The 15,372-nt window shown below is 47.6% G+C and overlaps 1 protein-coding gene across 5 annotated transcripts in view; it reads right to left on the reverse strand.

Moving 5' to 3' along the window:
- LOC143809479 (major histocompatibility complex class I-related protein 1-like) overlaps positions 1-15,372 on the reverse strand; it is a 124,403-nt gene that overhangs the window by 18,387 nt on the left and 90,644 nt on the right. For 2 of the 5 annotated variants that reach the window (XM_077292554.1, XM_077292556.1), the window contains exons 1-2: positions 9,225-9,333; positions 8,873-9,061 (exon numbers count right to left, since the gene is read on the reverse strand). In XM_077292554.1, coding sequence (XP_077148669.1) covers positions 8,873-9,061; positions 9,225-9,288 — 253 coding nt within the window. In that variant the 5' untranslated portion in view covers positions 9,289-9,333. Of the gene's footprint in view, positions 1-8,872; positions 9,134-9,224; positions 9,334-15,372 lie in introns of those variants that run through there. The other 3 variants (XM_077292553.1, XM_077292555.1, XM_077292552.1) reach the window with 3 other exon arrangements.

The raw sequence follows: 15,372 nt of genomic DNA on the forward strand, positions 1-15,372 counted from the left end.
CTAAGAGGGCACCAAAATGGTTGCTTCACCAAAATGGGTGTCCCCATTTATAACAGCCCCCCCAACACCCCTTAAAACCCGCCTACTTTCCCACTAAACCAATCCATGAACCCCGATTTGAAACTAAACACCTCATTACTCCTGACTTTTACCCCCACCTTCTGTTCACTCCCTATAGGCCCACTCAACCCTGTCATGTTGTCCTCCCTTAAAGGCCTGCGGCCCAGTACGTCCTCACTTGACATTGGGTATTCGTGATGCCCGTGAGTTTCCCTTGAACCAATCATTAATTCTTAAACCCATTACAACCCCTCCCCCATACACTCTTTTAATCCAACCCCAATGACTACTCATCAAACATTTATTTGGATAAATTGGCCACAGCAGCCTTTTATTAACATTCAAACATAACAATTTAATTGCTTAACATTAAAACCCCAGGGAAGGCGGTCCTCGAAGCCACAACAAGTAAACCAACTCGTACCAAATCTCCCTCGTTTGGCCTCCAGGTCGTGTTTCTGCCTCTAGCCGCTAGGCACCAGCTCAGAGACGTTTAAAACTCGCCCGGCCAATATCCACCAGAATCCCACGGCCCCAGTTCTCTCAGTCGTATAACCACCAATTTCCTCTCCATTCTAAACCACGCCAGGGGGAGTCCAGGATCTCAAAATTCCCCCCCCCTTCCATGCCGCCATTTCTCAGCACCACCAACTTCGAGGACCTCTTCCCCCCGCCACCAGCATAAATGTTTTGACCCCTCAAACATTTATGTCCCGCCACACCAGCAACCCCTTCTCGATGCCCTCTTGCACCGCTAAGCACCACAAGTCCAAACCGATGGCATTCAAGTGGATACCATCTTTTCTCCAATACTCGCCCGTTCCTGACTCTAAGTCCACATGGCGAACCACAATAGCCCCATTCCGGACCATAAAACGGGAAACCGCCCGATTCACCTTTATTCTAGCCCTGTTAATGCCCTGCACCGAACGAGCCCCATACCACACCTTTATGGGAATGATATCCGACCAAATCACCAACAAATGCGGAAACATCGCCCATAGCCTCAAAACATCAAACTTGATATCATTAATCAATTCTCTACAAGGGCATTTCCCCAAATCATTGCCCCCCAAATGGATCACCAACAAATCTGGTGCCCGGTCCAAACGACTAAACTTCTGAAACTCGGACAAAAGCTGCTTCCAAGACATTCTGCGCTTTCCAATCCAGCGTATGATTGCCGATGTCTTTTCTACGCCCAACTGCCTCCCTTCAGGACGAACGTCCGCGCGCCACGCCGCCCAGAAGACGAATGAGTGACCAAGAATCCACGTGAGCAATGGCCTTTCCTCTGCAAAATAAAAAGGGGGGGCAACAAAACACAACCATAATACCGTAAATCACATTCCTAATAAAATTTACCCCCAAACCACACCCGTCAGACCAAAGACGTGCGAACGTATGACCTGAACCTCGATTATTCCCAACGGCCTATCCTCTGCACCAACTCCTCCCCTAAACCCCTTCTGGCTGCCTCCGTCGCTGCCCCTATTCTGAACGAATGCCCTGAAAAATTCTCAGCCGAGATACCCCCTCGCTCCAAGCAGTGCTTAAACACCGTAATGAATTGATACCTAGATAAGAACGAACCATCCACATGCAATAACAACGGATCGTCATCTGAAAACGAGCCCCTTGTAAATTGCTTAAAACATAATAAAGGGCACAGAGGAGAGCCGGGTACTTCAAAAAGAACAATCTTGCAACCTTTACCCACCACATCCGTCTTTGAATGACGCAACCAGATAACCAACTTGTCCCCTTGTAAACCCACATCCCGGCCCAGCAGCCCTCCTTTAATTTGCCGTGAGGGGCTGACCAATTCACCCAATCGAAATGCTCCAAAGAACGCCAAGGAAAATGCCAGTTTGAACAATATAGCCTCCGATGGATTGGAACAAACCTTCAGCAATTGTTCGCCCAAAGTCAATAAAATGTCATAAGACACAGGGCGTCTCCCATCCAAAACCTTCCATCCTTTTCGCCACCCTTTCATTACCTGAAGGACCATAAATGATTTTGTTGCATCACGCAGCCCTCTTAACTTAAAGCCGAATGCCAGACCGGACAGGAAATGATTAACTTTTGAAACTGACCAACCTGAATCCCATTTATGACCGAGGAGCAACAGCAATTTCTCATCCTCTGACGACCCCAACCCCATCGACGACTCCCAATCCTCCCAAATGTTCCACGCCTTAACGTAGTGGGACCAAGTCCCCGCCGCTAGGGATCTAGATAATAACCCTCTTACAGCCCCAGCGGAAGATTCCACAAGTCCTCTGGGCAGGCCACACGTAATAGATCCGCTTGAGGCACCACCTCCGGAAAACGATCCCACTGTGAACAAGAAAGATTGTCAAAAACCAGTGCATTATTATCCTGCCGAAATTTAGCCGTGACCCATAAGTTACACCTTAAACCTATTTACACCAGATGCTGCAATACTTTCAGCAACGCTGGATCCGACGATGACAGTGAATTTATGGCTCTCACAGCCCCTTCAACTCCAAAACCAAAACAAATCTTTGTATTACGGACCTCTGCTCCCCATTAGGATAATGCAAACGCGACTGGGAAAACCAAACACAGCAACTGATTAGTAGATAAACCTTTTTCAACCCAAACTGGCGGCCATTGACATGCTAACCAACTCTCCTTGAAAAGCAAATGAAAACCCCAAACGCCAACTGGACCAATCACGAAGCCCAAGACCTCCGCTGGCACCACTGGTGCAATCCATAATGACTTCCCATTGTAGGAGTCCAAGAAAAGCGACCAAACTTTTAAGTCGTCTTTTACCGCCTTCCGAAGTCTAATGAAATGTGTCGGTGCTCGAACCCCTGCCGTCGCCAAAGACAACCTTCGACAAAAAGCCCTGCCCATCGGCATGATTCGGCATGCAAAATTTAATTTTCCCAACAGCGATTGAATTTCACGCAGGGTCATCTTCTTCAGCCCAATAACTCTTTTAACTTCCATTCTCATGCCAATCAACTTGTCTTCCGGCAACCGACATTCCATCGCAACCGTATCAATCTCAATGCCCAAAAAACTGAGTGACGTTACCGGACCCACTGTCTTGTCAGCTGCTAATGGAACACCGAACTTCTTCGACACACCCTCCATCGAATGAAGCAATCTGCGGAGCGCGTTGAACCAACAAACAAAAAGTCATCCAAATAGTGGATGCACGACCGGAGTCCAGAAACCTCCTTCACTGTCCACTCCAAAAATGTGCTGAACATCTCGAAATACGCACAAGACAGCGAACACCCCATTGGTAGGCAACGATCAACATAGAAACTTCCGTCCCAGAAACACCCTAGCAGATGCAAACTATCTGGATTGACGGGTAGCAAACGAAACGCAGCCTCGATATCAGTTTTTGCCAACAAATCCCCCTGACCACAGTGTCTCACCCAATCCATAGCCGTATCAAATGACGTATACAGAACGGAACACAGTTGCGGGTCAATGCCGTCGTTAACAGATAAGCCTTTTGGGAATGAAAGATGGTGGATCAACCTAAATTTGTTCGCCTCCTTCTTGGGGACCACTCCTAATGGGGAAACTCTCAGATTCTTCACAGGGAGGGATTGAAATGGACCAGCCATCCTCCCCAAAGCCACTTCCTTGCTCAGCTTTTCGGTTACAACCTCAGGGAATTCATAAGCCGATTTTAAATTCATAGTTAACAACTGCACCTTAACGTCCAAAAAAGGAATCGAAAAACCATCCCTAAAACCATTGTGCAATGTCAATGCTGCTTCTCTATCCGGGTATTTACTTAGAAACCGCTCCATCTCTGCCAGACGCACTGGCGTCACTCCTTTTGTCAAACCCATCTGAACCTTTCTGCTTTCCTCCTCTAAAACATCTCAATGCCCCGTGATTACCCCCGCATAAAGAACATTCGTGTTTAAATTTACATTTTTGTCCAAATCTACATGTCCCTTCATTGAAGGCAAAACACAGTCCCTTCTGCATGACCACCGAGTGCCCTGACTGTCCTGAGCCCCCGGTGCCTCCGAGAAATGACTGCGATCCCAGACCCGACCTAACTGGTGCCGTCACCCTCATCCATAAAGAAATATCTTTATGATCCCATCGGATATTTGGACGAACCGCCTTACGTTGCTGGAATTGCTCGTCGTATCTAAGCCACCCTTGACCCCCATAAACCCTGTACGCTTCCCCGATGATGTCCAAATAACAGAACAGGGGGGCACAAGTTTCCGGTGACTTTTCTCCTATAACACTGGCAAAAATTGCAAATGCTTGTAGCCAGTTAGAGAAAGTACATGGGATCAACCTGAACCTTCTCCTCTCCTCGTCCTCTTTTTTGGAATCGTCCTAAATCCAAATTGAAATGCTCTAATGGGAGCAGCGAAAATATTTCGACGTACTCCCCTTTCCATATTTTTTCTTTTACCTCGGGTTTCAGATGAGCCCCTAAGGGCCCCTTGAAACAAACATATACCTCCCCCCTCGCCGCATCATCTACCCATACTTCATCATCCTTATTCTTTTCTCCACTCTCCGGCGCCGTGAACACCTGCTGCGACACCTCACTGCCTCCCGCCGATAGCACTCCCGTAACCATTGAAGGTCCCTGCGGGGTACTTTGACCTGACCTAGAAACTTCCCTTAACCCGCTCGTCTGCATAACACCCCTATCCCGAACGTTACCCAGCCAAGCCGACAGTGGCGACGGTTCGCTCTGACCACCCCTAGATTCCCAAAGCCGAAACAAATCGTTCAAACCTTGCATTAAAATACCCGCGCCAAAACTAACCCCCCCCCTGCCGAAATCTCCCCTCTCCCCCATCAATATTAGGAGCTAGTGATGGCAATAAGGAAGGAAAAACGGCGCTCTCACCTAGCTGCCTGGGTGCTGTGTTCCCAGCAGCCAAAGGTCCAGCATTCAGACGCAGTCCCATTGTTTGCGGTCCATCTTGATGAAGCGGGCTCGCGGGTCGAGGATCCTCCACGCGCCAATCCTGGGAAAACGATGCACCTGCGGGTCCCGTGTAGTTGTCCCGGTCTGCGGCAATGCCCCTTGGCAGTTCAGGGCACAGAGCGGGCCTAGACTGCGTCGACGACCGGCTCCCTTGACTCTCGCTGCCCCCCCGCCCTCCATCCCCCTAGCAGCCTCCAATGCCCAAACTTCCCCTAGATGTCCCCCCCCAGCTTGATCCCCTGTTTTCCAGGTGTGCTGCGGTGCCAGAGAGGCCGCATGCACTCTCTGCAGCAGCGGCAAGCAAGTGGGCGGAGCTATGGCGGCGCCCCTCACTAACCGCTCTGCGCTCTGCGGCCTGTGATGCTGCCGCCTGTACACACACTTCACCGCGCTGAGCGTAGGGGCGGATGGGTGGCCCCCCCCGCCGCTCCAGTACCTGGCTCCTGCTCCAACGTTGTGCCCGGTAAGTGGGCGGACCTTCCCTGCCGTGGTCGCGATGGAGGCGCCCACCGAGCAGGCCCCCGTCCGCTCCTCTGCGCCGCACTGTGCTGCTGAGCCGGGCCCATTCCCGGCTGGGCTCCGGCCGCTCCCCTGCCTGGCTCCTGTGTAGCACGAGCTGATCCAGATGAAGGGGAGGCCGACACCTCCCCCCGTTGCAGGCCCCGCCGAGCAGTAGGATTCCTCCCGGCTGTTTGGCAGCGCGTACTGGTATTGTGATGCACTGCGGCAGCCGGAGGGTCCCCGGAGGGGCTCCTCATGCGGCGCCGGGCCCTTGGGGTAACCTCTGGGCTCAGGCACTCCGGAGGCCGAGACCTCCGAGGCCGGCGGCCCTCTGTTTGCGACAGGGACGGTTCAGTTCCCCCAACAGGCAGCAGGCCCTGCAAAGACGCCTGCAACCAGCCTGCTCCCCTAGATCTAGCCTCATCCCGCAGATGCTGTAATATTACCTCAACCTCCATAGCTTGTACTGCTGCTAAGAGGGCACCACAATGGTTGCTTCACCAAAATGGGTGTCCCCATTTATAACAGCCCCCCCAACACCCCTTAAAACCCGCCTACTTTCCCACTAAACCAATCCATGAACCCCGATTTGAAACGAAACACCTCATTACTCCTGACTTTTACCCCCACCCTTCTGTTCACTCCCTATAGGCCCACTCAACCCTGTCATGTTGTCCTCCCTTAAAGGCCTGCGGCCCAGTACGTCCTCACTTGTCAGCCAACGGCATGCTGATTGTCAACCAGCTCCCTTCTGCCTTACCGCGGGGAGCCAGCTGTCAATCAGCATGACATCGGCAGTCACATCCCATCAACAAAGCAGCCTGGAAGAGGAAGAGCTGCTCTGTCTGTGTGATGTCAGCCGAAGCCACTGAATCGCCAGTAGGAGCGGTCTGTGACACCTCTTTCCCGTCAGATATCGGCACCAGACACAACAAGCAGATAAGTAACAACTAGTCTTGATCAAGGGTTCTCTGAGTATGTAATAAAATGGACCCTATCACAAAATGCAAACAGCAGCCTGTCCTGGTCATGTATGAGAAAGTGCTGCAGTCTGAAGAAGCATAGCTGCCGAGGTCGTCTATGTCTCAATGACAGAGGAGCTATTTCATATACACACAAACTGCCGAAAAGGGCTGTGACAGGAGAAGAAATAAATCTTCTCCTTCTGTATTTTATTGATGTATTCTGTATTTGTCTATAATGACTACTTTATGAAGATAATCTTGTAAACCACAATAGTCCTCCTATATGTTGTACCCATATATTTAACATTCCTTTTCTTCTGATTTTTCAACCGTAGGAACTTGACTTATCGCGAAAACAGTGACATGTCCTCCAGATAGACACAGCGGTGGGACTACAAATGTTCATATTTCCAATTTTTTATGGAAATTTTTTTACTGTCTTTTCTGTGTAGTTTTCCTTGCAGGAAAAAAAGCTCTTTACAGTAACTGCAAAAATCTACATTACCACAATGAGCTTTTGGTGATTTTTTTATTTCATTTCTGCACTCATTAAGTAATATAGTGTTTCCCTTGGATTTTTTTTTTTTACCTTTGATGAGTTTTTAAAAAGCATGTTAATGCTTTGAAAGTTTTTCAGCAGAACAAAATGGATTATCAGTAAAAACGCTAACAAATGTGTAATTTCTTCTGCACTTTTTGTGTTTGCCAAAGTTTTTCTTTCAGAAAAAATGCATTAAAAAACCACTGTCATAAAAAGCATCAAAAAACGCTCAGTGTGAACAAGCTACACAAGTCGTGGCCTCATTGCATTTTTTACCAAAATCGTTAAAAAAAAAAAAGTTGCAGCTCTACTGCGATTGTGGCAAACACCGCAACACGGCTGTAACATTTGATCACAGCCTTAGGTCGTGTTCTCACACGGGGTAAATTTTCAGGCTTTTTTCACTGTGGTGTTTGGTATAAAAAAAACAATTCAGACAAAATCAATGTTGTATCATGAAAACTCAAGATGTGCAGAACTGTGCGCTTGTTACCTATAGACTTCTATGCATGAAAAAATGCAATGGTGTTTATAAGTGCAGAATCCCAGAGTTTCTGCACAACACATCTTGTAACGCTGGGCAAATCTGCACCAATAATGTCTAGAAAGGGTAAACGGCATGAAAAAAAAGATAAAAAGAGGGGAAAACAATGGAAAATGCAGCAAGAGCAGATTATTACTGCATATTGGGGTGCAGACACTGGCAGAAGAAATGCAGCTCAGTTGATTTGTGTGAACACGGCTTAATGGTGTCACTTTGGGTCCTGTAAAAAAGAAACCAATATGCAAAATATATTTTATGTATTGATTGTGCAATTAGTTTGTTTTTTTCTGTACAAAAAAATGTGCAATGTTTAGTCTAAAAACGTGTATTTATTTATTATGCATCGCTTATATAGCGCTATCATATTCCACAGCGCCGAATCAGTATGTCTTTGGAGTGTGGGAAGAAAATGGAGAACCCGGAGGGAACCCACACAAACACGGGGAGAACATGCACACTCCCTGCAGATGTTGTCCTTGGTGGGATTTGAACTCAGGACCCCAAAGCTGAAAAGTGCTAACGACTGAGCCACCGTACTGACTATATTTACAGTGCTAACCACTTTGCCACCGTGCTGCATATATTTACAGTGCTAACCAATGAGCCACCGTGCTGCATATATTTACAGTGCTAACCAATGAGCCACCGTGCTGCATATATTTACAGTGCTAACCACTGTGCTACCGTGCTGACTATATTTACAGTGCTAACCACTTTGCCACCGTGCTGAATATATTTACAGTGCTAAACACTAAGCCACTTTGCTGCATATATTTACAGTGCTAACCACTGAGCCACCGTGCTGAATATATTTACAGTGCTAACCACTTTGCCACAGTGCTGCATATATTTACAGTGCTAACCACTGAGCCACCGTGCTGAATATATTTACAGTGCTAACCATTGAGCCACTGTGCTGCATATATTTACAGTGCTAACCACTGAGCCACCGTGCTGAATATATTTACAGTGCTAACCACTTTGCCACCGTACTGAATATATTTACAGTGCTAACCACTGAGCCACCGTGCTGCATATATTTACAGTGCTAACCACTGATCCACTGTGCTGAATATATTTACAGTGCTAACCACTGAGCCACCGTGCTGCATACATTTACAGTGCTAACCACTGAGCCGCTGTGCTGAATATATTTACAGTGCTAACCACTGAGCCACCATGCTGCATACATTTACAGTGCTAACCACTGAGCCACTGTGCTGAATATATTTATAGTGCTGCCCACAGTGCAACAAAAAATAAATACAATATGAAATGATTGCAGTGCTACCTACCCTTTGTATGGTTGTGGTAATTTTGGATGTTGTGTAGATTCCGTTGCATAGCCATCTGGAACCGATAAAAGCTAATACTGGCAAACCATAAAGTCTGATTTTGGGTTTTGAACCAGGGCACGCGACGCTCTATCACTTCGTCGTCACTGTCGTACCAGAGAAGAGTGATGTCGTCCAGTGTCCTCGTCTCTGTGAATGAAGGAAAGTCTGACGTGGGATCATCTGAGATCAGAGTCATGTAGAAATAATGAGAGTGATAGTCTGCGGAGGAGAGAAGATGAACCGTGCGGGGGTTGTAATTATACCGAAATCACATCCATGTTATATTTTATATCAATGCTCAGATCGTTACCTGCACAAGCGAAGCGAGCGGACGCCATCAGGAGTAACACTTCAGCCACCATGTACCAGCCCATGTTGGCACAGTCTCCTGGTGTCTCCGTCTCTGCTATAACTGGGACTGGCACAGCTCACACTATTGCCACACTCCTTATAAAGCAATCCAATGGGTGTAAGGAGCGGCCACCGCCCGATATGGAGAAATCCCCTTATAACGGCAGGATTATATCGGCATTATCTGAAAAGCCACCTACGGATTACATCTTCTAACGGATAAGGAAATACTATGAAACTTAGAGCAGGTGTAGCAAGGAAGTATTTAGAAATATTTGGCTTAAAGGGATTCTCCGGGATCAATAAAAATGAGTCATTGGTGGATTATAGCAGTTACCTGCTATAGATATTCCATGCTAAGGTCTCAACTACACACGTGACCGCTGCAGCCAATCACTGTTGCTAACCATGACACTACCAAAGCCAGTGATTGGCTGCAGTCATCACATGTGTAGAAGGGACATTATCTTTGCAGCCCAATAAGCAAAAAAACAGCGGGAACACACTCCATCTGGTGAATTCCCATAGAAGTGATTGTACATGCACGGCCACCTTCTCATCTACAGCAGCAGCGGTATCGGTCAGGATGAGGGAAGGGGACAAGGGATCCCCATTCTGGATATACAGTTGTGCTCAAAAGTTTACATACCCCGGCAGATGTTTGCTTTCTTGGCCTTTCTTCAGAGAATATGAATGATAACACCAAAACTTTCTCTCCACTCATGGTTAGTGGTTGGGTGAAGCCATTTATTGTAAAACTACTGTGTTTTCTCTTTTTAAATCATAATGACAATCCAAAACAGCCAAATGGCCCTGATCAAAAGTTTACATACCCCATTTCTTAATACCGTGCATTGCCCCCTCTAACATGAATGACAGCTTGAAGTGTTTTGTGGTAGTTGTGGACGAGGTTCTTTACTTTCTCAGATGGCAAACCTGCCCACTCTTCTTGGCAAAAAGCCTCCAGTGTCTGTAATTTCCTGGGCTGTCTAGCATGAACTGCGCGCTTGAGATATCCCCAGAGTGGCTCAATGATATTGAGGTCAGGAGACTGAGATGGCCACTCCAGAACCTTCACTTTGTTCTGCTGTAGCCAATGAGAGGTCGACTTGGCCTTGTGTTTTGGATCGTTGTCATGTAGGAACTTCCAAGTAGATCCCATGCACAGCTTCTGGGCTGATGAGTGCAAATTTGCCTCCAGTGTTTGCTGATAACGTGCTGCATTCATCTTTCCTTCAACTTTGACCAAGTTTCCAGTGCCTTTGTAGTTCACACATCCACAAAACATCAGCGATCCACCTCTGTGCTTTACAGTAGGAATGGTGTTCCTTTCATCACAGGCCCTCTTGACCACTCTCCAAATGTAACGTTTATAGTTGTGGCCAAAAAGTTCAATTTTGGTCTCATCACTCCAAATTACCTTGTTCCAGTAGTTGTGAAGCTTGTCTGTTTTCCGTATTATAGGCTAGATACTTTGTGGCATTTGTGCAGTAATGGCTATCTTCTGGTGACTTGACCATGCAGCCCATTTTTCTTCAAGTGCCTCCTTATTGTGCATCTTGAAACAGCCACACCGCTAGTTTTCAGAGAGTCCTGTATTTCAGCTGATGTTATTTGTGGGTTTACTTTGCATCCCGAACAATTTTCCTGGCAGTTGTGGATGACATTTTTGTTATTCTACCTGACCGTGGTTTAATTTTTACAGAGCCCCTGATTTTCCATTTGTTAATCACAGTTTGAATGCTGCTGACGGGCATTATCAATCCCTTGGATATTTGTTTTTGTATCCTTTTCCTGTTTTATTCAGTTCAACTACCTTTTCCCGTAGATCCGTTGACAATTCTTTTGCTTTCCCCATGACTCACAATCCAGAAATGTCAGTGGCTGGATGAAAGATGCAAGTGCAGCGCCCCAGAGTCCTGGTCGTTGCAGTAATGTCGCTCTTCCACCAGGGGGAGTGATAGTATGTCTGATGGTACTAAAGGAGTTCACCTTGCCAGGTATCACAGTCACACACTACACTTCACACTCCAGTCCACCAGGGGGAGCCTTGCTTCTATCTATTAGGCCACTCCTCACACACGGGTAAAACTGGTGGGTTGGATAGGAAGTCAGTCAGAAGCTGCCTGGGTTAGACCCAGAGAGGACCTGTCAGGCAGACAGGGGAGAAGGAGGAACATCTGAGCTGCAGACAGAGGGTCCCTGTCAGAGGTGGGATCCTGGTAGAGACCTAGCAAGAGATAGAACGTTACGGAGCTGCGCCTGCACCCATTGCGGCAGCATCCTAAGAAAGGACAGGAAGCGAAGGGTATTGTGGAGAGTGAGAAACTAAGTCACAGCACAAGGAGATAATACCAGGAGGAGTTCTGCCCCAAGATCGGCAGCCTCCTTCTGAGGCGCGTAGCCGGTGGCCGGAACACCGAGGGAGTAATTGACTCTGCGCATTACTTCAGAGACCGGCAGGACAGTTAATTCCAAGTTGGCTGTCCGACCCAAATACCTAAGAAGACACGGAGGCAAAAATGTGGGAGAGGGGCGTCTCTAGGGTCCCTATAAAATAGCTCCAGGCCTACCCCGTCATACAGGTTGTCCTATCCATACCATCTGGGGGACAGAGAGAGAGAGAGAGAGAACATCAGAAACATCTACAAAGGTTGTGAGGACTATCCCGTGGTGCTCAGCAGGGAGATACTACAACACACAGGCGCTAGTAGGAAGGCTACTGATTTCCACCTGGTTAAGGGAACTCTGGATTTGCCTTCGGACCGGCCGGACTCAGCCTGCCCTGTGAACGGTACTCTGGACTGTGGTCGTTGAAGTCTTCAGTAAAAGGTAAAGAGACTGCAACCTTTGTGTCCTCGTTATTCTTTGCGCCTTATAACATCCACCATCACCACCTACACATCTTGGGAAGCCCTGGGGACATACTTCACATGTGGGAAGGTATACCACCTAGCTGCCTTTCCATCACCCCAGGGGACCCCTAAGCAGCGTCGGTCATCCTGACCGAACACCACAGGTGGCGTCACGAACACCAGACAAACTTCACCTTTAAGTGGACTCCCCTCAGAAGGGCCACGGACCGGGTCGGGCCACCGTGACATCCCAAGAACCGAGACAGAGGGACCCGGTACCGAGTACCCCATTGCCCTTAACGTGGGGGCGCTCCACAAGAGTGTCTGGATCCCAGAAACTCACTCAGCTTTTATGCACACACACTGATTACATGCAAACAGGTCACAGGTGAGGATGTTGCCTTTAGTAGCCATTCAAACCCATTTGTATCAACTTCTGTGCATGTGTGACATACCAGGGTCCTGGTTGTCACAGTGGCATTGCTTTCCTCACAGGGAGAGTGATGTCACGCTTGGAAGCGATGAAGGATTCATGTTATCAGGTAAATCACAAAGCACACAACATGTTCACACTCCAGGCCAGATGGGGGAACTCTGATCCTGCTTAGGGGTCGCTCCCCTATATATATATTCTGGTCTGGAGGGAAAGCTAGTTAGTGAGTTCCAGACAACAGACTGGAGCAGTCTGAGGCACAAGGACGTGTGAGGGGCCGTGCAGACAGAGGTACTGCAGCTCCTGGATAGTGATATACAGAAGGAAAGAACAGTGTTTAGTGAGCGTGCAGGAGAGCGAAGCACAGGAGAGTGACAACAGGGGAGGACAGCTGCGACAGAGCTATCTCCTTGCAGAGCGCAGACACCAGTAGCTGGAAGAGCGAGGTTGTGTCGGACTCTAGGAGGCACAGCAGAAACCGGCAGGACAGCTGGATTACACATCACCTGTCCGCCCTAACACCCAGGAGACATGGGTCATGATAGAGACCCTATAAAAAGGCTCGAGCCACCTGTCATACGGGTTTGTGTCCCACCTTTATGGAGGACAGAGAGAACTGTGAGGACCTTGCTAGAAGCCATAGGCAGTAAGGGACTACACCACCGCGCTGGTAGGAAGTCTTTTAACTCCACCTGGTAGAGGGTAATCTGAATTCGCTTCCAAGCCGGCCGGACCCTGCCTATACCTGTGATCTGGTGCCCTTGACTGTGGATACCTGAAGTCTCCAGTAAACCAGGACCCCTTTAAGTAGTGTCGGTCCCCACTGACCGAATACCACAGGTGGCGTCATGAACACAAACTTTATTACAACTCCCCTAAAAGACCTTTCCCTTTAACTTGGGCGCCCAGGACCACGAACCGGGTCGCAGCCACCATGACATCCCCTTTAAGTACCGGACCCGGAATCGAGTACCCAACGGCCCTGGTGGGCGATTCACATGTTATCAGGCCAAAATCACCAAGGTATGTGAACTTTTGATCAGGGTCATTTGGATGTTTTGTGTTGTCATTATGATGTAAAAAGAGAAAACACAGTAGTCTGACAATAAATGGCTTCACCCAACCACTAACCATGAGCGGAGAAAAATTTTTGTGTTATCATTCATATTCTCAGAAAAAAGGCCAAGAAAGCAAACATGTGCCAGGGTATGTAAACTTTTGAGCACAACTGTGTGTGGGACCAAATTTATTGGAAATGTAATCCTAAAATGAGTATACTCCTGTAACACCTACCTCCATCTATATCAGGGATTTATTGGGGAAGACATCAGCACCAGCGTTTGTGAAAAGCGTGATATTGGCGGGGTTCCACACCACAGCGCCTGCAAAAGAATTCTTCACACCGGCAGAGTAAACATTGCTCAGTATAAGGCCGGCGTCACACTCGGCGTAAGACAATACGCCACGTATTTTACGGCCGTAATACGGTGAAATGTTCCCAAAATAGTGATCCGTAGTCAGGGTGTGTCAGCGTATTTTGCGCATGGCATCCTCCGTATGTAATCCGTATGGCATCCGTACTGCGAGATTTTTGCGCAGGCTTGCAAAACCGACATCTAATGGATTTATGTGCTCAAATGTTCATTAAAACATATATACAGTATATATATATATATATGTCATTGAGACACATATATATATATATTCTGTATTTAGATTTCATTCAGCGCGATATCTGTGAACAGCCGGTAATTCAATTGCCGGCTTTTCATTTCTCCTGCACAAACCCGACATGATATGAGACATGGTTTACATATAGTAAACCATCTCATATCCCCATTTTTTTTGCATATTCCACACTACTAATGTTAGTAGTGTGCATGTGCAAAATTTCAGCGCTGTAGCTGCTAAAATAAAGGGTTAAATGGCGGAAAAAATTGGCGTGGGCTCCCGCGCAATTTTCTCCGCCAGAGCGGTAAAGCCAGTGACTGAGGGCAGATATTAATAGCCAGGAGAGGGTCCATGGTTATTGGCCCCCCCGTGGCTAAAAACATCTGCCCCCAGCCACCCCAGAAAAGGCACATCTGGAAGATGCGCCTATTCTGGCACTTGGCCACTCTCTTCCCACTCCCTGTAGCGGTGGGATATGGGGTAATGAAGGGTTAATGTCACCTTGCTATTGTAAGGTGACACTAAGCCAGATTAATGATGGAGAGGCGTCAATTATGACACCTATCCATTATTAATCCAATTGTAGGAAAGGGTTAAAAAACACACACACACATGAGTGAAAAGTATTTTAATGAAATAAACACAGCGGTTGTTGTAATAATTTATTGTTCTCTCAAATCCATTTGCAGTCCCTCGCTTGGCAACATAATAAACGCACAAGATACATACCTTCTGCTGTCAGATCAGGTCCAACGATGTAATCCATCTGAAGGGGTTAACTAATATTACAAGCAGGAGCCCTGCAAATGCAGCTGTGCTCCGTGCTTGTAATTCCCCTGCGAATGAATGAAATGTAGGTCATTGACCTACATTTCATTCATTCGCGGTGAGGCGCCCTCTGGTGGATGTTCTCATGAACTTTTTCCCACGCTCCAGGTCATATGAGGACATCCACCAGGGGGACACCAGAGAGGGAATGTTTACATCCAATATTTACACCATTGTCAGCACTGTATTGAGCAATATTTACCAAATTACCAAACGTCGCGGCTGGGGATACCCCTTTCAGGGCGAAGCGGAAGTGGATGCAGCACCGGACTGAGCTGGAAAACAAGATGACATTTTTAACAGATTTTTAGAGATGTTTT

This window comes from Ranitomeya variabilis, chromosome 2 (assembly GCF_051348905.1).
Source record: "Ranitomeya variabilis isolate aRanVar5 chromosome 2, aRanVar5.hap1, whole genome shotgun sequence".
Classification (NCBI taxonomy): Eukaryota; Metazoa; Chordata; class Amphibia; order Anura; family Dendrobatidae; genus Ranitomeya; species Ranitomeya variabilis.